Raw genomic sequence first — 24,875 nt, 5'->3', positions numbered from 1 at the left:
ATCTCAGTGGACTTGCTGGAAACTGTAATTAACTTCCAATTAATGTGGCAAGATGCCAAATGAGCTAAGGCTGTGGTATTAAAAGGACTGACAGTCTTCTGGGTAGCAAGTGAATATAGATCAAAGCCCTAACTCAGCAAGGGGAGACTTCAAGGACGACATGTGAAGGTTAGACACGCACCCAAGTGCTTTGCTAAGCCTGGGCTGGGTGGACCCAGACAGTGAGTGAGACAGCAGACTCCCCTGCAGAACCAGTCACAGCATAGATGTCTGTGAGAACATCTTCTCGGGGTTGCTGTTGTGCTATTTAGGTCACTGTATTTATCACCTGCACTGTGAAAACCATGGCTTGGCCTAGCCTAGCAGCCAGGATGATTGCAGCATGGAAGTAAACACAGGCTGTGCCACCCATGGGGATGGGGGCACTTGAGGCTCCCTCTGGCACATAGGGGACAGCTCTAGTAGGCAGCAGGCTGTGCTGAGGGACAGCAGCCAGCAGTGTCTTTTCCCTGGGTTCACAAGGCTGGTGAAGCTCTGGAGATTGCCATAAAGCAGCCCTGCTGCTGAGGCTTGTAGATGTGTGGCAGTATGCCTGGAAGGACCTGGGCAGTGTAGCTTTCCCAGCTGCCTCCTTTCAGTGTGCACAGGCACCATCTCTGGCACGGCAGAACCTTGCTCTTCTGCAAATACCAAAAGAGTAAATATAAACGTGCAATAATCATAATATCTGCAAATGGCAAAGCAAAACATTTCTTGGACTGTGTTTGCATCAAACTATCTGCCAAGCAGCAAAGGCCTTTCTGCAAAAGATTCGGCTTTACTGGCTACAAAGAGTACCTTCAAAGCCTCTCTACACACTCTTAAGCCTCTTGGGAATTTTGTATTTCTTTACTTAGAATAGCTTCTCTGTAAATGCACGGTGCTTTTTGCCACTGGTCTTTTTCCATCCACTGCAAGGTAATGAGAATGCTTGTAAAATCTGAAGGCACAAAAACTATGTGGGGGCATGTATCTGGTTATAGTAAGTCTTACACATTAAATTCCTTTTCATAGGTGGATAAAGAGACTAACACTGAGGAACTGGTTAACGAGAACACAGCAGTCCGACCCAAGGACAGAGGCAGCTGGAGCTCCAGACAGCGTCCCTTTGTCAGGAACAGCATGATAGTGCGCTCCCAAACCTTCTCTCCAGGCGAGCGGAACCAATACATCTGCAGGGTAAGAGGAAAAACACTTGGAATGAAGAGCTATTAACCAAACAGTCATTTAACTTCTTGGGAATGAAGCATTAATGACACTGAGTCATGTACCAATTTTCCCTGTGAGAGGCAGAGCCTGTGCTTTCTCTAGAGTCTTTCCCTATCTGAACTGATGCATAGTAGAATTGACTTTCAGCAGAGTTGCATACTCTTGCAAAACACCTCTACTAGGGCAAAAATACATCCTATTGGAGAGAAATAACACAGATGGCTGTGCTGGCTGTCTGCAAAAAGTGTTTCCCTGCACGTCAGCAACTCCAGCACTCTCACAGCAAAACAATTTGTTACAACATGAAATAGAATTCACTGTAAAATGCCATTGCATTACCATATTTTAATAATGCAACCATTTAAGGGTAACAGTGTGGAAAGAGCTCAGTCATCAATTTTAAATCTCGCTTTGTATCTCAACTGGTTTTAAACCTAGGCAGCCCAAATCCTGCTGTAATTGCGTCTTTGAAAGATGTGCAAGCGCTGCCTTGGGGCTGGGTTTTAAACATGGCTTTGGCAGCTAAGTTCTCCAGTCTCTCTAGATCTGTGGTAGCATGGAAAAAGGAAAAAAAGATTTAAATTGTGAGTCCTGCTGCTGCTAAACTAACTATGAAAACCACGTGTTTAAAGATTTAAGCGTGGACTACCGGCTCTATAAATTTTAATCACAGATACCCTAGAAAAGGCAGTTTATTTTGATCTTTAGTTTCTACAGTTTACTCATACAAATACGTCCTTTTTTTAAAAAAAGTAATACTTACGTTTTAATTCCCCAGATCAGTTAGAGGCATTTGCCTTAATCATTTGGGAACATTAAAGTTCATCACTTCTCTGTGATTCTCATTGGCTTAAAAAAAATAAATCTTTAGTCAATACCTACATACTTAAATAACTATTCCATATACCCTCCAGAATGAAATATAGCAGATTGTTTTCTAACAATCTTTATATAATTTGGATAGATTATTGGCTGAATTCAGAAGCTACCCTTCATCTTAATTCCTATGATGGAACTTAATTCCTAAACTGAAGTTAATAGTATTGGGGAAAAAAAGATCATCTTATCCTGCTGCCTATGTAGGTCTTCAACAGGAAGTAAAACTAATTGCTTTAGTAGTTTAGTCAGTGTAAACTTCTGAGGTTTTTGCATCTGGAAATGTATTGGGCTTTTGTAGCTTTGAACATTGCTACATACCTGCTGCCAAGAGCCAGAATAAAAAACCCAAAACCTTACTTTGAATAAAGCATTCTGTTTCTCATTGTGTATGGTATTGCCTGGAAGCACAGTACCCTGTGAAAAGAGCATGTCTGCAGATACATCTTTTGCCATGTCAGGAACACTTGTTACCCACTGCTGGTGACTCCAGAGTGGGCACTGTAGCTGCATCCAAGTTCGCAAAGAGGGCTGAAGAGCTGGGGGTCTTCCCAGTCCCCAACTTGCACCACAGGCACATTCAGCCTTCCTTGCATTATGGTGCTGTACAAGAGGAAAATGCCTGTTGAATACACTTTGGTGAAGTGCCAGCTGCTCTCTATCAAGAGAGAGATCTCTTATCTCCATCAAGAGATGGCTTAGCTTTAAGAGAGCACTTCTGATGTTACAGAAAACAGAGATCCTTGAGGCCTGACGGACAGAACCAAAGTCTGTTGGTGCTTTGGAAAATGTCCCTTGAAAAGTGCCTAGAACACTAGTGTAATGATGGCTGCCTCTCTGTATCAAGGAGTGAGCTTCCAGTAGTTGCTCATGGTGAAAAGACAGATTTGTCTCTCAAGAGGTCTACTTTGTATTGCAAATGCTTGTATTTCTTACTCCCCAGCTCCCAGTCAGCCCTGTGTAAACACACTTTAGGGCCTTGGCTTTGCTTACTGAAATGTTAGCAGAGTAATTACTTTTTTGTCCTTTCCTGAAGAGGTGAAATACATATTCTGCAGAGAGATGATTCTGACCATCTGTTGATGCTGATGCACCTAACAGTCATTCTGCACTGATGTGTATGAAATAATGCTAAAGTTATGAAGAAACTACTGCCAAGCTGTGGCACATAATTTTAAAAAGTAGGAAGTGCTTCTGAAGGAAGTTGTAAGCATGCCTTTGCTCATTACAGTTAATTACTATACAAAAATACTGCTGGTTGGACAGGTGCATGTCTACAGTAATTTACCTGCCCTGTAGTAAAATTGTTAAAAGCCTGCCCCAGGAAAGTGAAATCCATAGTTTGTATCTGCAGCCAGACAATGATACTTATTAACTGTTGTTACCTTCCTTGCCTTCCTAAAGAGTCTTGTTATTCATTCGCTAAGATCAATGGTGTAGGATTATAATTTTAGAGTAGATGCTTATTCTAGTTGCAAACTTGTTAACTTTATCCTAAAATTATGGCCTATATGTATATAAACGCTGAGGTTCCCTAACTGGTTCTACCAGTGCAGGTGTATTTGCATAAGAAGGTGCTTTATATCTGTTTGTTACGTACATTTTGGCAGTTGAATCGCAGCGACAGCGACAGCTCCACACTAGCCAAGAAGTCTCTCTTTGTGAGAAACGCCACAGAACGACGGAGCCTGAGAGTTAAACGGGTAAGTGCTGTGTTACCTGGACGTGGTTTAAAATGAAATATGGGGACACTGGGAGTACCAAATGACATAAAGGACACCCTTTATTTCAAGTATTTCAGCAAAAGCAACATAAGTATCACAACTCTGTGCTGTAGTTTCATGTTGAAATATCAACATAGTGGTCTCAGTACAATGTCATCTCCCCTCCAACAAAGCCTGTGTTGTTTCAGTCGTGGCTGAAGCCAGCAGCAAAACACTGATGCTCAGCATCATGGCATTTCTTGTTAAATTTGAGCTTATTGTTGAACTTGAGTTACTGTCAAAGGGATCTGGGTTAAAGAACATGAGTATTATAAAGTGACACAAAGTGGCCTATGCTGCACAGAAGTTAACATCAGCAATATATATCTTGAGCAAATTTTGGTGAAGATTTCAAGGATTTAAATGTCCTTTTAAAGGGAATTTACTCTCCACCAAAAGTATTCAAGTAGCGAAAGGATTGAAGGACAAGAGAGTAAGATTCTCTTGCATGAAATTCATTCTTACATGAATTTAGAGAATTATATACTAGGTAGTAGGAGGCATTTTACATAGGAAAGAAAAGTCTGGGGAAACTGAATAGTCTGGGATAGCTTCTCCTCCTGACTTAAGCAAAAAGTCACTGTGAAAGGAGAGTAAATCGTGTGAAATATGCTGAAGAAGTGCATGTTTACAGAGTTTGTAACATTCTGTGTTTGGTTAGGCCTTGAAAAAGCAAATATTTACAAAAATAAATAACCTAGTTGAAATCTGTGGGGAATTCTGTTTAGTGTTGTGTCTCCCAGCAGTGTCATCCCAGGGATCAGAATGGGTTTTTTGTTTTTAACCTGTAAATACATCATGCACTTGGTTGGAGCATTTATTTTTAGCTATTGACTAAAGAAAAATTCCAGGATAGGTGAATTTTTTTTACTTCAGAAAAAATGACTGCCAAAAAACCCGCACCAAAATATCTCAAAAAATCTGAGCTTTTCAGATTGCAGTATGTCGAAGTCTCCACCAGCCTCTCCAGCTGTTAATTTTTACTGTTCTCTCCCAAACGACACAGCCTGTTTGCCAGCCGATCATGCGAAGAGCTGCACAAGAGTGCCCCGTGCGCACTTCCCTGGACTTGGAGCTGGATCTCCAGGCGTCACGCACAAGGCAGAATCGTCTGAACGATGAGCTCCAGGCCTTGAGGGACCTCAAACAAAAGCTTGAGGAGATAAAAGGCAGAGGAGAGGCAGACCTTCCTCTGTGTGTGCTAGAGGATGAACGTTTCCAGAAACTCTTGAAACAAGCTGAAAAACAGGTATGAGCAGCATTCACATATGTGTGAGTAAATATGCCCCTACCTTTGCTATAAATTTGTTAATTGGTCAATGATGTTAAAATATTTTTACATAAGCTCACATTTGACTAGTTACATCTCTATTACATTATTAATTACAAAGTGTAAACTATTCCTTTATTGATCAATACTACAACATTAAACACAGAATTTGAGGTAACATTTTCCTAGTGCCCTCTAAATACTTTGTCACATTAGAAACTCTATTATTTGGAGTAATAGTTATGGCTGGTGTAGTAAAATAGCATTTACTTCAGAGTTAATTTAGAATTCTCACACCCCAGCCCTGTTTTTACAGACTTGCATTGTGCTTTCTGTCCCTCAGCACTGGTTGCTTTGCAGTCTGCCCAGAACTTGTAGCCAAAAGATGCTTGCAACAGGTAGAAGGAGCAATTACCACTACTTAGAGTGGTATGGCCATGGGGATAAGGCAATGGCTTATTTCTTCATGCAGGACATACTTGTTCTAGTTTTGGCAAAGGAAAGCCAAATTCTGTTCTCTACATGATGGTCTCTTGAACAGTACAAGTGTACATGCACTGCCATAAGGTAGTAGGATGCCCCCACATGATTAAAAGACAAGAAACAGGATAGAAGACTGAGATGCAACAGTGAGAAGTTGGAATATGAAAATTCCAACAAGATACATTAATAAGTTAGATGTTGTAGGGTTTCTATTATATTTTTGGGGAGGTTGTTTGTTTTTTTCAAATCATTAAGGCAGATCATCGACTGGAATAGGGCCCTGGAGGGCTTGCTGGAGGAGTTAAAGACTCAACCAAGTGAAAAAAGCAAAACAAACCCACCCAAACTGCACATTTGGAGGTATTCTAAACCTTACTGGTCTAGACTGATTACTCAGCTCTGGCATCACCTAATGTGAACAGGAGGTTGGAGTAAACACCTTCTGGAGCCTGCTTCCCATCCAAGTCAGTCAATGTACATCGGTTTTAAATGAGGGGACATTGTGAGTGACGGCCAGGAGGGATCTGTGCTCCTTAGCTCTTCATGGTTAATAGAGTTTGGTGTTTTGATACATCAGGTTATTCAGAGTAGTAAAAATGGGAAGTTCTAACAAGGTGCAGAGGCCCTCCTCATATGTAAGCAACAGTTGTTGGTTTTGTTTTTTTTTAAACTAAATGTCAGTAAATAGCCTTGTGTAGAAGAGGAAAGGATGATCCTAATATTTACATTTACAAAGCTGTGCTCTAAATTAAATTTTATGAATCAGATACTCCACATATAAGAGACAAAAACATAAACAAAACCATCACAGGATCAGCAGATGTCAAAAAGCAAATAAGACAGGAATTGCTAAGAAAAATACTTGGAATAAAACATATAATTGCTTTAAGATCTAAATATTATATGCTTGTACCATAAACATAGTTAATTTTTGGTTTCCCTTTTCAAAAGGGATGATCAAAGGGGATAATGATCCTATGGAGGATCAACAAGGATGGTCAAGGGAGGAAACAACTTCTGTGTTAGGAACAGCTAAGTAGCTGCAACTGAAGTCCATACAACCATGAGTGAGGTGGAAGAGAGCAATTAATCATGGTCTTGTATCTCCAAAAAGTAGAAAATCAAACAGATGGCAGGTTAAATGCAGGCAAACATAACATGACATTCAGAAACTGTAAAAATGTTTTCAATAAAACATTGAGTGCTGTAAGCTTCCATAGGTTAAAAAAATTACGGATTTATTGATTTGCTAAATTCATGGTAGAAAAAGGCATGTAATGACACCACATATTTCAAGAAATCCTTGACTGATACCGTAGGAAATAAAACTTCCCCAGCATGTTCTCCCAATCCTACATTTATGTCCTTTTGCGTCTTCTGGTCCCACTTTTGGCATCTGCTGTTGGCTATAGTTAGTGGAGTACTAAAATGACTATAGAACACTAGCAGAGTTTAGGGTGAACATGGATGAGTGTTCTGAAAAATGCTGGGCAAAATGGGGGAAGATAGTGCACTCTTTAGTGTAACTGTATTGGTTTTTACCATGTGAATTCATTATATGAATTTGATCTAAGTTTTAACCCATAAAAATGTAACTTATAGGAAAGAAGCATAGCAAAATTTATGTAGAATTACACAGTTTAATGCTGGATGCAGGGTAGAATTTATAATTTCTGACTGTTTAATTTAATAAAACTACTCCCATTCTAAAGCTATTCCCTGTAGAACAGAGTATGCCTCTGCAACATTTCATATTATGAATACTTTGGATTTGTGCTTTATTTCAGCTGACTTTTCCAAGGCAGGAGGTAGGTTTGTCACATTTTGTATGGCTGGTGATCAGTGATCAACACCATTACACACACTCTGGTGACGAATAATACACATTCCTAAAATAAATGCAGGCAGTAGCACAGCATTTAAGTCCTCCTTTCCAAGGTAAAAGTCAGAACAATGATCACAATAACTCCACCACTTTGAAGAGTGCTTACAAAGTTTCTAGAAATATTTCTACCCTTAAAATCATTGCAGCCTTCCCCTATGGAGCAAAACAACCCTGAGAGCACTGTACTGTGTTGTCAGTGTTTCCCCTTGGGTTAGCAAAACACAGCAGCCTAGAGAACATTGTCATAGATTATTTCTTAGATCCTGCAGGCATTATAATGGCACAGACTAATGTAGCAGCTGGAAACACCAGAGAAACTGAGAGAGTCTCAAGTGAAAAATGAAACTGCAGATGTGGGGGATGTTGAAAATCAGTGACTGCTTGCTAGCATGCAGTTACTCTGCTTGAAGCCAAATCCACAGACTCCATACCTTTCTTCCCATTCCTTCCACACCTTCCTAACTGCAGCAAGTATGTAATGCCCACTAATACCTGCAGATCAGAAAACAGAAGTAATTCTGTGCAGCATAAGCATTTTCTCTTGTTTAGATTGGATGTTTGTGAGAAAACACACAGTATTTCAAAGTCTGAGTCTTAAATCCTCATACAAGTAAGTTTTCAGACACCTAATGTCCTCTGAAGTATTACTGCTTTTCTATCCAAAAAAGATTCCTGTAAGTATCATCTTTGTTTCTTTTTAATACATCATTAATGTTGAGATAATGTGTAATTATGTCATTAATACCAATAAGTATGTTATTGTCCCAGTGATTTGGTGTTTAGCACAGTTAGTTTTATTTTGGATTCAGTTTCTCCTATACAAAGCCCATGGAAAAACAATGCAGGAAATAGCATTTCAGCTTAGTAACTTTGTCAGCAAACTAACTTAAGCTAAGCCCAGATAGAGAGATTCCTGTCTGACACTTCCATTTGGTAGCTAAGTGTCATGAATGAGTGTTTTAAGATTGCTTAAAGAATCTGAGATTATAGTGTTGCCAGGGTGGGGGGGTACATCAGCACAAAATGTGCCAGATTTTGGGACTTATTGAATGTCTGGCCATTGTATTAGTGTTATTTTCTATATTTTATATTAAACACTCAAGGAACATGATGTAAATATAAACCTGGTCATGTACATACTTTCTCATGTGCATATTCCTAGAGACATTGGGCTGAAACCGAGGTTTCTCTTAGAGAGTCCTGAAAAAATAAATGGATTCAAAAATGAAAAAAGGATACACAATAATAGAAAGTATCTATGCCCCTAAACCTGAAATGCAGTAATCACAAGACTCTCATGTATAGTAAGGGAAAGGATAAAACTAGAAAAATTTGAAATATTGTATGTGTAGTGTTTTGATGATAAATTAATTAGGAGAGCTGGTAAATGGCATGGCCAGTGATATACATAAAGTTAATTAAGACATTACCAGTTGTAGATCACAAATTTATGTTCACTTACTAATAAAGAAAACAATTATTTATAGATTAATTTCATTTAAAAATCATAGCTATTTGAGTTGGGGACTGAAGAAGTTAACAGCAGTATAAGCTGACTGGATTTTGAGTGAGTTTTTGAAAGGGTGCTGCTCTTTCATGTAAAACACTTTCATATAGAAACCAGAGTGCGTTTCAACAGACAGAGGGTACCACTATCCTGCTGTGAGCAGCTTTCTTACAACTACCCAGTATGAAACTGATAGTATGGACTAGCTCTTTTGAATTAGTTGGTTTTGTTGTTTAGGACTCTACTGGGTTGAATTCAGAACTGAGATGTGAACTTCTAAGTCACAAACTAGCTTTGAAGATTGCTGTTTCAGGCTTGCAAATGTATTTTAATTTAAGTAATGAACAGCATTTTCAACTCTGAAGAATCAAAAATTAAACTCTCTACTACTTTATAGTTGTTTAAGAATGTGAACTGCTTCTATTGAATTTTGATGGCTGACGAAATTCAAAATACAATAAATAACATTTGTCTGACAGCCTCTGTAGTCTAGAAATAAAAGCACTGCCCACACGATGTACCCCGCGTGTGATGTGGGTGACAGTTTGTTACAGAACTCACCTGTGTATGAACAGGGGTCATTTATCTAAGAATTTCAGGAGACTGGCCACCTAAAAAGAGTTACTATTCAAATTATTGGATATTGGATATTCAGAAGCCCTTGATAGTTTTTAAAGCCAAAGCACAGCTATTAGTAGCAGTCTTGTTGCCGAAATAGTGGATGGCATAGCTGCAGCTGTCCTGTTGAAGTTTAGTAAAGATGTAAGTAATAGAGCCAGCAATACTGAGGTACAGAAATTCAGTAACTTACTGTGGGGTATGTAGCTGCTCAGCACTGTTCACCAAAGACCTTTGAGCTGTTGTTACCATGGGTGTTCTGTTTCCTTGCCTTGGCTTTTATACCTCTACAATGCAAATGAAAGAAGTGAGTGTCATGTGCAAAATATGCCATGAATATGCTATGTCATGAATAAAGGCACAAAAATTAATGTTCCTTGCTAACATGGCCAGCAAAACCTGAAAGTGTATTTTGAGAGCACACCTTCCCTATTTTTTTCTGTCAGTCATTCTAGAGTGGGTATAGGCAACTTTCCTAAGAGCTTTTCTCAGGAAATAAAAGTATTTTATATGGGAAGAGAATCAGTGGCTCACAGTTCTAGAAAGATACTTGGATAGACAACATGTGTTCATACAAATTTAGGTATTGTCTAACTACACCCCTAAGAAATACCAGAATTTACAAAATGGAGTAGCCACCTGTGATGATATGGAATTTGCTCTATTTATTCTTTTAGGAAAAGCCCCGTTAGCTTATTTTGTGGCCATGGCTTAGACTTGTGATGTCAGCCTTTTATCTTGCTGATCTTTTATATATAAGAGATTATCATAGATTCATTTAGTCTGGAAAAGACCTTTAATATCATTGAGCAACAGCAAACCTGACACTGCCAAGTGTTTTGCTTGACACAGAAGTATCTCTCACTTCTTTGAAATGAGTAGTTGTTCATTATCAGCAAAATACAGTTGTTTTTCCTGACACAGGCTGAACAGTCAAAAGAAGAGGAGAAACAAGGTTTAAGTGCTGAGAAATTGATGAGGAAAGCTTCTAAGGATGTGTGCCGGCTACGGGAGCAGAGCCAGAAAGTGCCACGGCAGGTGCAGTCATTCAGGTATGGCCTGTTCTGCTTTTGATGCTCTTTTTAATGTAGTGAAGTAATGTGAACTGTTTCTAGGTATAATCAGACACGCTCTGTAGTATTAGTAAAAAGTCATCATGGCTTTGACTTGCCAGAAACATCACAGATTTTTAACATGGCTCTAAGTCAGAGTTTCAGGGGGCCAGGCCTCAGTGACCTGCTGATGTGGCAGTTCAGAGGGTGGAGAGGAAGCTGAGTGGAGTGTCAGACTCCTGTGTGACATCTGCTGCGGGCAGGCATATGTGTGACTTGCTGTAGCTCACTTCACCCACAGCAGGTTGACAGTAGGCTTTAAGTCATGGGAGCTCTTCAGTGATGGCAAGGGCCTGAAAAAAATTGCCACTCAAGGAGAAGACAGGATACAGCTCATCAGGAAACTCCTTACTTGTGCTTTGCTCAAGACTTAATATTAAAGAAAGATCTTGAATCCCTCCTCTGCTTTGTTTCCCTTCTCCTTTTGGTTGTGAAGCAACTGATTACTTGAAGCAATTAATGAAGTGTTCTAGTTTAACATAAACTAGAATGAACATTATTTATCTTAATTCTCAGTGGTCTAAATTCCTAAAAGACTGGCCAGTAAGTGGCAGGGTTTGCAGCCTGGAGGCCACACTTCTATATAAGAATAAATATACATCTGTTGATTGAAAAATGCATTGCTTGTTCTTGCACGTAGAAATAGTACTGCAAGTTAACTTGGTTTGTTTTGTCAGTTAATACACATTTTTAAAGTTTGAATTTTGGATTCCTTTATAGGAAATTTAAGTCAGCTGCTAATAAATGTGAGACTTTTTTTTTAACCATCTTATGCAGCAATCTATAAGCAAGTAGGGGCCTGTGTGGCAGCATGTATTGCAAACCATAGCTGTAAGTGATGCAGAATCAAAGCAAGAGAGAAAGGAAAGGGGTTCCTAAGCTAAGCTGTGTTACAGCTGAGTTATCTTTCTTCAGTTTGAAATTCAGAGCATCCTGAAGATTTCACTTTCTATGCATGTCTTGAGAAAGAGTTTTGGTTGGTGCTGGTCTTTAACAGTGACATTTAATCAGTGTCATTTAGTAGACAGACTACTGCCTAAATCTACAGGAATGTGTAATAGTGCCTAAAACTCCATCCCCCTGCAAGAAGGGTATCAAAAGGCTCCATTTTCCTTTCTTTTCTAGTCATCACACAACTAGAAAGTCAGTTTAGGTTGATTTTGCTCTGAGCTACTGTTTTCATGGCAACTCAATCTTCACCAGTGGAAAACATAGTTTAGTCTTCTGGATGAATACTTACCTTTGGTGGCTGAATTGTACGTGCCCTGCTAGTTGGAATTATTACAGTGCTGTGGCCTCAGACTAATCACTGAGAGATTTTTAAAGCTCTCAAGAAAAATGACTCTTCTGAGCTTTAATTTTTAAGCTCCCAGTACTTCTCTTCTGCTTTCTAGCCTGCTGCTAGGCAAGCCTGTATAAACTTGTTATGCTTCAGTAATGTTTTGGTTCGTAGGTGACAGAAATGGTAACAGTACAGGGGAAGCAACTAGAGAACTGCTTGATAATTCTGCTTCTCTGAGTCTTGACCAGACACGACTATTCCCCCCTTGTCCTTTTCACAAGTCAGGGTAAAAAATGATTTATTTTGCCTTCTCATCCCCCTACTGAAAGTACCACCATTGGAAATTGTGTGACTGGAACAATATTACAGTCTTCTCATTGAAGCTATTAATGAAATACTGGTATTTTTTCTCTTTGAAAATTGGAACTGCTTTTTACATAAATCTGCTTGAGAAGGTAATTGTGTCAGAATGCCACATTTGTTGTAAATAAATTTTCTATGTATTTTCCAAACCTGTGTTTTAAAGAACTATGCTCCAGAATTAGCAACTCTACAGCAGATGACATTGGAGTTATGCCACAAATGATAAAAAAATCCCTTGCTTTCTTTTCTAATTTCAGGGAGAAGATAGCATACTTCACAAGAGCAAAGATCAGTATACCAGCCCTTCCAGCTGATGATGTATAATTATGCATTTTCATTGAAGTGTTTTTCCACTTATTCATCTCTTTTCAGATGAGCTTTGTAGTTCCAGTAACGTGCTTTCAAAGATCTTGTATTTTACAGTCACTATTGATATGTTTATTTGTGAAGTATAGTGAACTTAACTGTTGTAAGCTTAAAAAATTGCAAAAAAAACCCAACAAACAGAAAACCAAAGTAGAATAATTTTGGTATACTGATGCTGATTTTGTACAGTTTGTGTGTATCGCATCTGTTTTTATTTTGTAAAGATGGAACAAAGGAACAAAGGCAGTACTAAGCATGTATCCTGTTGAACTGCACTGTGTTGAGAAAAATTATGTTCAACAGACAATTTCTTATCTTTTCACTATTTTCATGTGAGCAGACTGTGAAAATGGCTGTTCTGCCATGTAATACTTTTGTACAAGAGTGTAACTTTTATAGTTTAAAGTTAGCCACAAGCATAAGCTCCTTTCCAAAACATCCAGACTGCCTCACAACAGCTGCTGATTAGATTCATTACCCACAGTGTAATTTTGTTTTTGAAAATAATTTTTTTCTGGTTTTGTTTTTTAATACTTTGTAGGAAGACATGGAATTCAGAGTTTAGTTTTGTGAATGTACAGTACTTTAACCTGCACTAAAAGGTTTCTTGCATCTGCGGGAGAGTGAGAAAAGCAAGGCAGACAAGTAACCCTAAAAACTTACTTTGAGACTACCAAAAGGGGCAGCTGCTTTCTGAACAAGATGAATCAAATTCATAATACTAACATTGAAATTTAAATAGTTATACCCACTCTGCTCTTGAAACAGAGAGTTTTTCTCTGTTAATCATTTGTCCTAGGGGGGCTGTCTGGTCACCAGCTAGGAATACATGAAGGAGTGCGCTAGGTTTACAGATCTGAAGATGCTTCATTAAAGTATTTATACCAGAAAAAAAATATCTCACATGCTAACTCAGATATCAGAAGTCCTGTTGGTAAGGTAAACCCCTTCTGAAAAAGAAAAGCTCCTTACTAGACCTCTGCACAAATTATGGTACAATAAATAACAATTTTTAAAATTTACAATTCACCCTGTATGCAATTGGTGGTGCACAGGTTTAATGAATATATGTGAACTACTTGTTTCAAATATGTCTTACATGCTTCTTCCTAGCAGGCTGCTTCATCAGAAGGCAACTTGGATGCCTTCCATTAGAAGTTCAGAACATTGGATGTAGGTGTTCAAGCAGTCCTGGCTTGGTAAAGCAGTTGGGATCATCTTCTGTAGGTACTGTGTAAGTAGGTGGATATTGCAGAGAACAGAAATATTTCATATTCTGCTTAGTGTGTTGCACTCAGATGTATTTCATTCACTGGCTACGGTTTTCTTCCCCAAGCAACAAGACACATTGCATGGACTTCATTTTTCAGAAATGATATAATTATTTGGTCAGCAAATGGAAACAATATAACCACAATATGGTAGCAGCTGTCTTAGATTCCAAGTGACAGTTCTGTAATGACAGGTCTGTGTAACACCCAAGGGTTTTCTTATGCACAAATACAGCAGTTCACTAAAATATAAAGCCAAACATGCTATTTTGAGCAAGATGACTGATCAAGCATCCTTTATGAATGCCCCATTTGTTTTTTGTGTCTTGGGTTTGAGATAATATTCATGTTTGAAAGGTCAGTTTAAAAAAGAATCTGGAATTATTTAATGTAGAGGTGAAATGAAGGTTGACAGTTTCAGCTTCTCAATTTGATTATATAAGGTGTTTGTAGAATGATGTTTAGAGGTCTACTTTATGATTTTTCTTTTATTTATTTACAGTCTTATTTATGTTCTGTTTAATATAGTTCAGTTCTGGCCATAAAAATATATGTCATTAAGGATGCTATTGTGAAAAATACATAGAGGCGTCTAAATTCTTGCCCAGTTAGCTGTTTTTTCTCAAATGTTGAATAATTTTCAAAAAAAAAAAAAGTATTATTGTCTGATTTGTAAGCATAAGGTGAAGTCAAAACTGAAGTATTGCCGGCTTCAGCTTACAAAACTCCTTTAAAACGAGAGACTTAGACATAGTCTTCATACTCTTATTTTTCCAGAATGGTAAAGTTGAACATACTTATAGGCAGCTTTTGACAATTCTGGATTTGGAGTTTGGGGATTTTTTACTAATTTAGCATGTCACACTTGAAACACTCAATGGAATAAGCTAAAACAATACAAATAAATAAACTCCCGTAAGTTTAAAGTGATAAATATTACTCCTGAAGTGAAATTTACCCTGCACAGCAGGGTATAGCGAATGTAATTAATTCTATTGCCAGGTACCAATGTCACTGCAGTTGCATATATCAAAATGTAAATATTACTGGTACAAGAATATTTAGCCAAATGAGCAAAGTTTAGCAGAAATTGTAATAGAACACAAATCAAATAATTTTAAGATTATTTTTCTTTTTACTATTGCTATGTTTATACTGTATCAAATATTGAATGCTCAGGACTGAACTAAATATTTAATCAGGTTATATTCTGAATGTGTTTCTGTTCTAATTTTGTCTGTAAGAGTATGCAAGTACATTACATAGATTAACTTGTCTCTGCACTTTTCATGTGTTTCAGTGATTGGAAAATACATTTTTTTTAACAAAGCTCTTTTCCAGACCAGTGTTTTATTTAATTCTTTTATTGCTCTTTGTGTCTTTATATGGTCTTTGCAGAAACAGATGGCCACTACAGCTTTGTCAATGTAAAATCATGGCAATTTATAGACAGTTCACATCAATCACTGGCAACTCTAAGGATAAGTTATATGGAAACTAATTCATATACTTGAAGTTATTTTTTTCACATTTGTGAAGTAAGAACTGCACCAGCAATGAACATGGTTGAGTCTCCTCTGACAACAGCTCATAATTGCCCAGAAATACTGTTTTTCCTTAGAGAGAGAGACTGGGCAGGGATAGAGGTGCTCATATTCTCTCTCACAATGGAAAATCTTGCATTACATTACATAAGGTCTGCAAACATTTAGTTTACTGTAAATGATACAGGCCCAGCAAACTTCATTCAAGGTTGAACTGCATTAGGTTTCTGTAATGCATGGTGAACTGGTGTTACAAACTCTTTCAGACCTCACCTAATATTCTTTTGTAAAAAAATACATTGTCTAAAGCAGCCCCAGTAGGAGTTCTGCCATTTAAAATATGGTCAAGTCTCCATGCAGGCCTAGAGATTAAAATTTTTATACTCACTCCCCCAAGTCATACCACAACAACAAAATCTGTCATTGATCAGACTTGGGAGAAATACAGTTTATGGTATTAGATTAGATGGTTTAGATTGCCATAGCTCATCAATTAAAATTAATTAAAAGCAGAAGTAAGTAGTGATTAAAGGAACTACTCAGTAAAAAAGAATCCTACCCAGCTCTTGTAAACAGTAACCTGTCTGTTCAGGAGGTCATTCCCTCTTACTGTAATGCAAGCAAGAAGTCAGAAAACCCAATACCTGCCCTTTTTAAGTCTTCCATTTCCAATTTCCACATGCAGATGGGCATCTTGTATATCTTCCACTGCACACTGCTCTCATAACTGATGGTCAGATGACAAGCAGGTTGTGAAGAGGAGGAGAGATCTCCCTAGAGTTAGAAAAAATCCACCAAACCAAGCACTGAACACTGCATCCCCTGTTTCCTATCTGGGCTGCCATCATTCCAAATCTTCTGGATTACAGTGTAAGCAAGGGACAGCATCTCCAGACATCACCTGGAGTATTCCTTCAAGTAGGAAGAGCATTTTTTATCTTCTGCACTGAATACTCCATCTTTAGGCAGTCCAAACCAGGATTGGAGATCACAAGGCTCAGAAGTCCTAGTCCATTTTATGTAGCTACTAAAATCATGGAAATCTTGAATTCTAGGAAACAATAAAAACTTTTACACTGTGTTCCTACATCACTTGCCAGAGTCTTGTTCTCCAAAGCTCTGGTGCATTTTTGTCTAAGTTGAGATTTTTCCAGCCTGGTAAGTAATTACAGGTGCCAGTTGAAATCCTTCCTAGCACAGACAACAGAAATCCAGCTAACAGTAGCCTGTGTCTGTTTGCCAAGTTCATTTTGTGCAGTCACAGAAGCACCAAACCATTGGTTTTTGCAGACATGTTCAGCTCAGTTCTTTGTCATACATAAGCCCAAGTTAAAGCAATGCTCTATGAAGCATGAAATACTTCTCCCCTCCCTCCTGCTTTGTGTTGCCTGGTTCCATGTGCACTGTTGGAGGACTGGGAAGTGGTGTGGTAAAGGAGTGGTGTGGCCACATTTGGGCTCACTTTTCGTTAGTTTTTGGTTTGTTTTTTTTAAGAAAAACATACACTCGGTTTTTCATCAATCAGCTAAAGCATTACAGCAGTTTTGCTGATTTTGGCATCTCACAGTTTGTTTTTAAGTTCTAATATCACATTGATGAACTTCCACTTAGGCAAATTATACTGTCTGCTTTATGGCCAGTTAAATGTCATATGTTTAATGTCAGATATACAGCAACATATTCCAAACATGAGTGAATGGAACTTACGGGACCTTGGATAGGATGCATAATGACTGACTGTCAGAGGAAGATAGCTACACTGGTTTTTAAAGCAGCATTTCTCAGCCTATTTTTGGTGCATTAAGTATGCAGATGCCAGAAACACTTAGAATAACTTGTATGGGCAGTTTAATGTGGCAGACTGGAAAAATACAGTTTGCTGCATATAAGGACCCACACCATCACACACCATGCACAAAAAGATAATTGCAAAGCTTGCTGCAATTTCAGAGCTTACTAAGCTTGCTTCTACTATAAATCTTGTAAAACTTGCTACTATTTCCAAATACACAGAAAAAACATTAGATGCAATGCAGGAATTAAGACTGTTTAGGATCGGAAATCTCCAAGTTCATCTGTCACTGCATCAGTCAACTGGAAAATTGCAACAGGGAATCAAACTTTGGGGCTTATTTCATTGGTTACATAAAAAGGAAGCACATTTTGGTTAAAATCCAAGCTGTAAGAGAACATGCATATTCATTTTCAGGATTTTACAGTGCAGTTATGAAAGCAAAAGCACCTTTTCTGTGCAGTCTGTGAACACCTCAGCATTTTGCTGCGAAACAGTTTGAAGCAGTTCCACAGGTGAGAAAACACACCACCTTCCAATATCAGTTGATGGAGAAAACAGACATAAATTTAGGAAATCAGCTGGATAACAAGGAGTCCTTTGAATTACTACCAGAACAAGCTTCTGGCTTGCACTAGGGTTTGGAAAAGATAGGTCAGTATTGCTGTACTGCTTAAAACCTCACATTTTAAGGCCTTGTTTCAGTTTCCAAGCGTTGACACTGATCCTGCTGTTCTGCTACTGCATAACGGACCGAAGACGAATGGACATCAGTAGAACAGATTGTGCAATTAAGTAGGGATCCTCCTAATATAAGACAAAATCCAGCAAGCCAGCCAACAAACAATGCTTCCCCAAAATCCCACCTGGGAACAATATCTGGTATATTCTCATCCCAAAACTCCTGGACTGTGGAATGGGCAACCCAGGAAACTGGGACAATAGCTGTAATCCCCGATATCCAGAAGAGCATTCCTCCAAACAGCAACAACCGTTTCTTTTGTTCCTGTTGTCTTTCACCAATTTTCATACAGTCCAACCCAAATCCTGAGAGCAAAAGGCCCAAAAGCCCTGATCCATTGGAAAAAAACATCAAAATCCTAGAAATCCTGAGCTCTGGAGGCAAAGCTAGGAAAGAATCAAAGTCCTTGCATTGCATTCCACCTTCTTCCTGGACAACACAAGCTTGCCAGAGTCCCATGGTCCAGATCTCCAGTTCATTTAGTTCCAAGTTAAGGTTTTTCCACTGGGGTAGATAGGTGGTGAGACAGGAGAGGACCCATCCCAACAGAGAGACCAATATGCCACTTAATTGCATCACTGGTTGATAGACTAAGGCCATTGTAAGAGCAGAGTCCTGATAGCTTGAGGAGAAAGGTCTCCCCAGCAGTTCTGTATCAACTGCTACCTTGGGTGATGGTGGAAGCTGTGGTGATTTTAGGTCTCTGCTGCCCCAAATATAAGCCCTTGCTATTAACCCTTTGCAAGCTCTGAAACACTTTTTTGTTCTTCATGAATATAAAGTTTCACATAAAGGATGAAGGACTTCACTAAACCATGAGTTAGGCTTTCCGATAAGGATTTGATCTGTTACCTTCCAATTTGCTTGGTAAAATTATATCCCAATGCCTGATGATTACAAGCCTGAGGATGAACAAAGAGGGCTCTATGACCCCTCACCCTAAAACACAACAGAAATCTTTGTGCTTCAATACGGATTAATTAGATTTTAAGTGGTGATAAAAAGGCAGCTCTGTGTGCAACAGGACTTCATTGTAATAGCTAAATTTGAGATTTCAGGGATGTAAATCAAGGCCTTGTAAAGAAAGGTAGACTGTTTGCCTATAATCTTTATTCTTAGGCTTCCTCAACATACATAATGGCTTATCTTCCACTGCCCTGTTTTATGTCCCCAGCACTGTAAAAGACGCTTTGTAAAAGATCCTTATGTTTCACATTTTCTACATTCATTTCTTTTAAAATAGGCTTTGTTTTGACTGACTCTTAAGGGGAAAAGGAGACGGGTATGGTGAAAGTACCTAGAAAATGAAATCCTAGACATCCCCTCCACCATAATGAACCCAGGCAGATCATCAGGCAGTGTAAACTTTACCTGCCCCAGGACTTCAGCAACACCATGGTAGCAGCTTACAGCAGCTCAGTGTCTCCTTTCCTAAAGCCCATGTTCCAGATGGCACACAGTGTATTCACTTAGTATCTAACAACATTTGGCACTCAATGCTCCCAGGGCCAGGAATGCTAGTACACCTTTCTGATCAAAGCAAGATATCATTATGCCATTACCCCATTAGGAAACACTGCTTTTTCCTGCTCTCATGTCATCTAACCTTGTGCTTGTCTACAGGGTCAGATGGAAAACATCTGTTTGCTGTTTCCCTTCCCACATGTAACAGCACAGCCTTTCTGGGAAGGAACTGAGCAGCATGAACACATCCACATGAGTATGACCCAGCAATGTTTTCCAATCTTTCTTGATTTCATTTCCTAGATGTGATAATGTACTTATCTGTATATTTTAATTCTCAGTTGCTGAAAATGGGTTATGTGATGGGAAAACATAACACTTATTTTGAAGGTTTCCAAGATCCTGAATCATTATCATGGATATCGTTAAGGTTATCATTAAGAACTGTCACTGTGCAATGATCTCTTCTTCCTCATTTTTATACAGACTTAATTTCAAACCCTTGTTTTTTTCCTGTCACAAGCTGTAAAGAACCAACAAAAAAACCCCAGAAAGATGACCTCCCTTCTTCTTGTATACCAACCCATTAGCTCAACAGCTTATACTTGGTCAAAAAATTACTATGCACAAGACTAGAAATCACCAAGGATATAACTGTCAACCCTGGGATCAAAGTGTTGCAAGCTAACCTGTAACTTTGGTCATCCACAGGGCAAAAGAAAAATAAGACAGATCAATTCCGCATTCATTCATTCATTCATTCATTCATTCATTCATTCATTCATCCATTCATCCATCCATTCATTCATTCATCCATCCATTCATTCTCCAGACTGTATTTTCATACTTGGTGTTGTTTTTCTCTCCTTTCTCTGTTCACAGCAGAAATGCTTGTTTTAGAAATCCTTCTGACTTCCAATGAGAAACTCCATAACACCATTTGAATAATTTTTAAGATAAACAACCACAATTTAGGAGTGATTCTGCTCCTTCAGGGGCTACATGCTTATCTAACTTAAAAATCACAGTTTCTGAAAGACTTATGGAAGCCTGTTGCACTTCTCTTGACTGTGAGCATTTAATAGTTTCTTCTCTGCACTTAATTCCAACAGTCAATATAGTCTGAGAGCACAGCACCAGGTCTGTGAAGTCCATCCATTTTACAAATGTTGACTACAACAGGCACAGTATACCAGCCTTTAAATTATAGCCAATAGAAGCACTGGGACTGCTGCATTATTAAGGTCTGCCAATTAAGTTCCGTAACTTACTATTAACAATGCACTAACTTAGAGGAAGAAAAGCTTCCTCACAGTACTCTGGATAAGATTATATGCAATCCTTGTTCTTTTGGAGGGGAGGAGAAGGTAACACTTGTCTTGACACTAGGATAATAATGAGGCCTGAAATGCCTTTACTTGGAACTTACTGATCTTATGAAAAACCACAGCTGGACTATGTACATTCTTAGGTCAGTTACTCCTTAGTCTTATCTCCCTTGTCCCTCTTTCACACTTTTTCTTCCCATTGTTACTTCTTTTCTCTACATCTAAAGATGTCTCATTCTCAGAATAATTGATTTTGGTGGACTTGTATCATCTACATGGACCATGTACAAGAGAGCTGCTCCAGTACAACTCTGCCCCTTCTCTTTGCCCCTGCTCCCCTTGTCAGCCTCTGCAGCAAGCACTGTGCTTTCAGGTAAGGAAGGTGAGGATGGATTTAGAGGGAGTTTTCAGTGTGTTTAAAGTATTTTTTCCCCTATTCCTTTTTCCATATAGACTTTAAAGTCTGAGGTATGTAACATACAGGGATACCAGCCTACAGAGGCCTATGCAGGTAAAACAATGCCTGTGAAGAATATAGTACAGGTATGATGAAGTAAATACAGGTTCAGTAATGCTTTTCAAGCAGTGGAAATTACATCATTCATTCAAACTAGCTCCAAGCATCATTTTGCAAATTGATTTTGACTAGACTAAAGCAGAACCGAGGTGGTCAGTGTGCATATCATTTTATGCAGTTAAGTGCATTTAATTTTTACTCCCCACAAAGCCATTTCAGGCTGAACACAAGGATTCTGAATCTCACAGCAAGTGATATATATTCTCTTTAAAAGTCATGCTAACTTCTGGATACTTCCACAACCAGAGATAGATACACTAATATTTTTCCCCCTGAAAAGAGTAGTAGAGAAGTGTTGCCTTTACACAGCTCTGCAGCCCACACAATTATCCCAATGTTATCAGGTTCAGCACTTTGGGCTGTAATTAGGCAATTTGATCCCCCAAAAGCATAATTATGAGACTGTCTCTTTCCTACACTTTCAGTTCCTTTGTAAAGCATGTTCATGTTGTCGGCTTTTTCATTCTTTTCCAGTGGTCCAAAAAGTGTGGTCCATCTGTGAAGTACAATTGTCCCCAATAGCATAGCCCAGACACTGCTGTTGTTTTCTAATTTGAAGATAGTCCTAGAGTTCCCTATTTTTTTGTTGTTGTTGCTCATTCAAATATCATGTATTTTCATGAATCATTCACAGGTCTCTCAGTTTTAGATTCCCATACATATACACAAAAGATGGAAATAAGAGCTAGTGTATAGATTTTCTGTGGCGGAATCTTAGTTGCAGCCAGTAAAAGAGCTGCTGTCAGAAGTTGGCAAGGTAATGCCTTCAGCATCCTGCTACAAGTGACTTAATTCATTCAGCTTGACAGCCTTGCTTTTCACCTTATTGCTTGCACTGGAAGTCATGAGAGTTAGCATTTCTTTACCCAACTAAGAATCCATCTATTTGTGAAGCTGGAGCACCTTCTGGGTTTGCATAGCCAATGTGCTCTTCAGTGAAACCACAGAAACACTAAGCAAAGAACACAGCCTAAATGCTATCCATACTGACTTACTCTAGTCTGCATTTAAGTGAGATTTGACAAAAATAATTATTTCTATTGGTAGATCTTAAGGTTTCAGGGTGCTTCAGAGAGCATCATAGTAAAGAAGTTAACTTCTCCCTGAGTATATATCTGTTTGTCTCCAAATCTTGAGAGTCATAAACTTCACAGAAGAGTGACAGCAGGTACCTTTTGATCTCCTAATGATGTGGACTAATCTAAATTTTATTTATTCCTAAAGTGACCATGGTGGTTTCTTCTGTTTGAGTTCCTCTCAGTTTCCTTCACTGAAATTACAGTATCAAGTTAGACACAGACTCACACAGAGCTAGAAGGATAAATGTAGTGCTCATGTGAGAAGTTCAGTCAATCAAAGCAACACAATGTCCCCTAGTACTCCTCACTCCAATGTATGAGTGGCACTTGTTATACTTCTTCTTGAGCTGTAGTGCAGTCCACAACAGCGACCTTTACTTATGGGCCCTTAGAAGCCATTGTGAAAGCAAGTAAGAGGCAATATGGAGAGGGGTACGCCAGTTATGAAGAGAATGACAATTTCCATCTTGAAAAGGGAAAAGAGAGTAACTTCAAACACACACAGCTAGGCTTGTGGTGCCATTCACTAAAAACCAAACTCAATATTTAAAGGAGATGATTCATAAGACCACATTATTTGTTTCTGTATTATATCTGAAGACACTGTCCCTCAGTGAATACAAACAACTGAATATTTTGTGGAGAAGTTAGAGCAGAACAGGACAGCCCAGCAGAGACAAAGAAAATCATCACAAAGACCACAACACTGCTTCTGATCCATTTCCCCAGTGCAGGCAGCAAGGATACCCCAGCAGTCCAGCCCCTGCAGATGGTTCCACACTGCTGCTGCATCAGAGCCAGAGCTGTGCTGAGCACAGCAGGAGAAGATGAAGATTCAGCACCTTCAGGAGAGCCAGGAAGGGGCTTCAGAACCCTCTCAAGTGGGAAAAGGGTACAGCCATCACTGTCCTGATTTCTAAAGGGCATATTCCCTGCTTTTCAGTATCGCAGGGCCTGCCTAAGCCTGCATACCTTCCCTCTTCAAACATTGGATGTAATTCATTAAGCAACTTTAGCAAGAGCCTATTAAGCATGTAAAAGAAATGTATTTCTGTGATTGAAAGATCTTGCTAAGTTACACTTCTGTAAGATCAATCAAAAGCCTGAAATAGGATGTCATGTAGAACTAATGGTAGTTGCACAAAATCTAGAAGGAAAAGACACTGAAAGAGGCAAGCACAGCAACATGAAACTGCTGATTTCTGCTTTAGGGACTTATTCAAAACATTGAAATGAGAGAGGGTAGATTTGCCATCATTATACTGGAAGAATAAAGAATGCTTTAAGGTTCAGTACCTCAAACTTTGAGAAACTTTTCCATCACCATCCCAATCCAGACTTCAAAGTGAGGGTTGACTGGGCTAGAAAATTAGCCTTATTCTTCAGGGAACTATTTTTGATATACTGTCAATACAGGAGATTACTGTAAGTATGAAAACTCACATCACTTGAGCAGTGATTGGAATGTGATTTCCTGGAATGGTGAAAGACTAAGAAACTAATTTCTGAGCTGAGAAATGTATGGGCTTCTTTATCACTATGCATCCCTCACTGGGAGATTCTGGTTTAGTAGAGTGTTACAGATACATATTTCTATAATGCTTTCCATTTCACATCTGCAGACAATTATTATAATAAGCTTTCTCTCATTCCTTAAGATATATTTCTTATTAGTAGTAAACTTAGGAGAAATTATTTGTAGTTCCCAGTTGAACCTACATAGGAATTGTTATTGCACTACAGTTGGGATTACAAAGGTGATACAAATTTGCTAACCATAAAATTATAAGATTGCACACACCTTTTAACAGCAATCTAGCCACAATGTAGCATAAACTGTAAGTGAAGGAAGTGTGGGGCACCTACGGCATTTTGATAATCTGCATATTGAGATTTGGGGGGAAGGGAGGAAAGAAGCTGAACAGATATATGGTTTTTGAAATAGGATTGTTCCTTAAATTCTAGTGTATTAAGTTGGTTTTGCTCTTTACCTTTTAAGGTTCAAAGAGCTAGGAAATGCAGAAAGGGAAGATCTTTCCTAGCAAGCAATTTTTCTCTCTTGCAATGCAATATCTTTCAGTTAAAAAAAGAAAAAACACAAAAAACTCAACCAACCAAAAAAACAAAACAGCTTTTTTTCCCTTACAGGATTTCATCAGAGTTTAAGTATCCCCCAAGCAATGAAATCTAAGCAAACCTATAGTTTAAAGAGTTCATGACATCCTGTAATTAACAAATTAAAGCACTAACATTTTCAGTATTAGTTAAAGTATGCTTTACAGTTGTCTTCTGCCATGTTCATCCT

At 38.6% G+C, this 24,875-nt stretch overlaps 2 protein-coding genes and 1 pseudogene across 5 annotated transcripts in view; 1 reads left to right on the top strand and 2 right to left on the bottom strand.

Annotated features, from left to right (window-relative positions):
* The window catches only part of WWC2 (WW and C2 domain containing 2), a 95,190-nt gene extending 79,817 nt beyond the window's left edge, over window positions 1–15,373 (top strand). For all 3 annotated transcript variants that reach the window (XM_086889879.1, XM_086889880.1, XM_086889881.1), the window contains 5 exons: window positions 1,054–1,218; window positions 3,735–3,827; window positions 4,894–5,136; window positions 10,575–10,702; window positions 12,665–15,373. In XM_086889879.1, coding sequence (XP_086746005.1) covers window positions 1,054–1,218; window positions 3,735–3,827; window positions 4,894–5,136; window positions 10,575–10,702; window positions 12,665–12,731 — 696 coding nt within the window. In that variant the 3' untranslated portion in view covers window positions 12,732–15,373. The remainder of the gene's footprint in view (window positions 1–1,053; window positions 1,219–3,734; window positions 3,828–4,893; window positions 5,137–10,574; window positions 10,703–12,664) is intronic.
* Window positions 725–16,837, bottom strand: LOC147653026 (claudin-22-like; annotated as a pseudogene). Its single transcript, XR_015286997.1, has 7 exons — window positions 16,233–16,837; window positions 9,844–9,937; window positions 8,666–8,725; window positions 3,725–3,812; window positions 2,012–2,097; window positions 1,033–1,211; window positions 725–950 (listed from the first exon to the last, which is right to left on the bottom strand). The product of XR_015286997.1 is annotated as a claudin-22-like (transcript).
* Window positions 16,838–16,879: 42 nt separating this feature from the next.
* CLDN22 (claudin 22) lies at window positions 16,880–18,750 on the bottom strand. The gene has a single exon (XM_023925020.2). It carries the CDS (start codon window positions 18,720–18,722, stop codon window positions 18,069–18,071), a length of 654 nt encoding a protein of 217 aa, XP_023780788.1. The 5' UTR covers window positions 18,723–18,750; the 3' UTR covers window positions 16,880–18,068.
* Between the last annotated feature and the right edge of the window lie 6,125 nt (window positions 18,751–24,875).

Source organism: Cyanistes caeruleus, chromosome 5 (assembly GCF_971803275.1).
Source record: "Cyanistes caeruleus chromosome 5, bCyaCae1.hap1.1, whole genome shotgun sequence".
Classification (NCBI taxonomy): Eukaryota; Metazoa; Chordata; class Aves; order Passeriformes; family Paridae; genus Cyanistes; species Cyanistes caeruleus.
The sequence above is the reverse complement of the archived record's forward strand: the minus strand, read 5'-3'. Positions and strand labels throughout refer to the sequence as shown.

Bases quoted from the DNA above. Each gene is read 5' to 3' on its own strand.
- CLDN22 (XM_023925020.2), bottom strand. From the start codon at position 18,722: ATGGCCTTAGTCTATCAACCAGTGATGCAATTAAGTGGCATATTGGTC.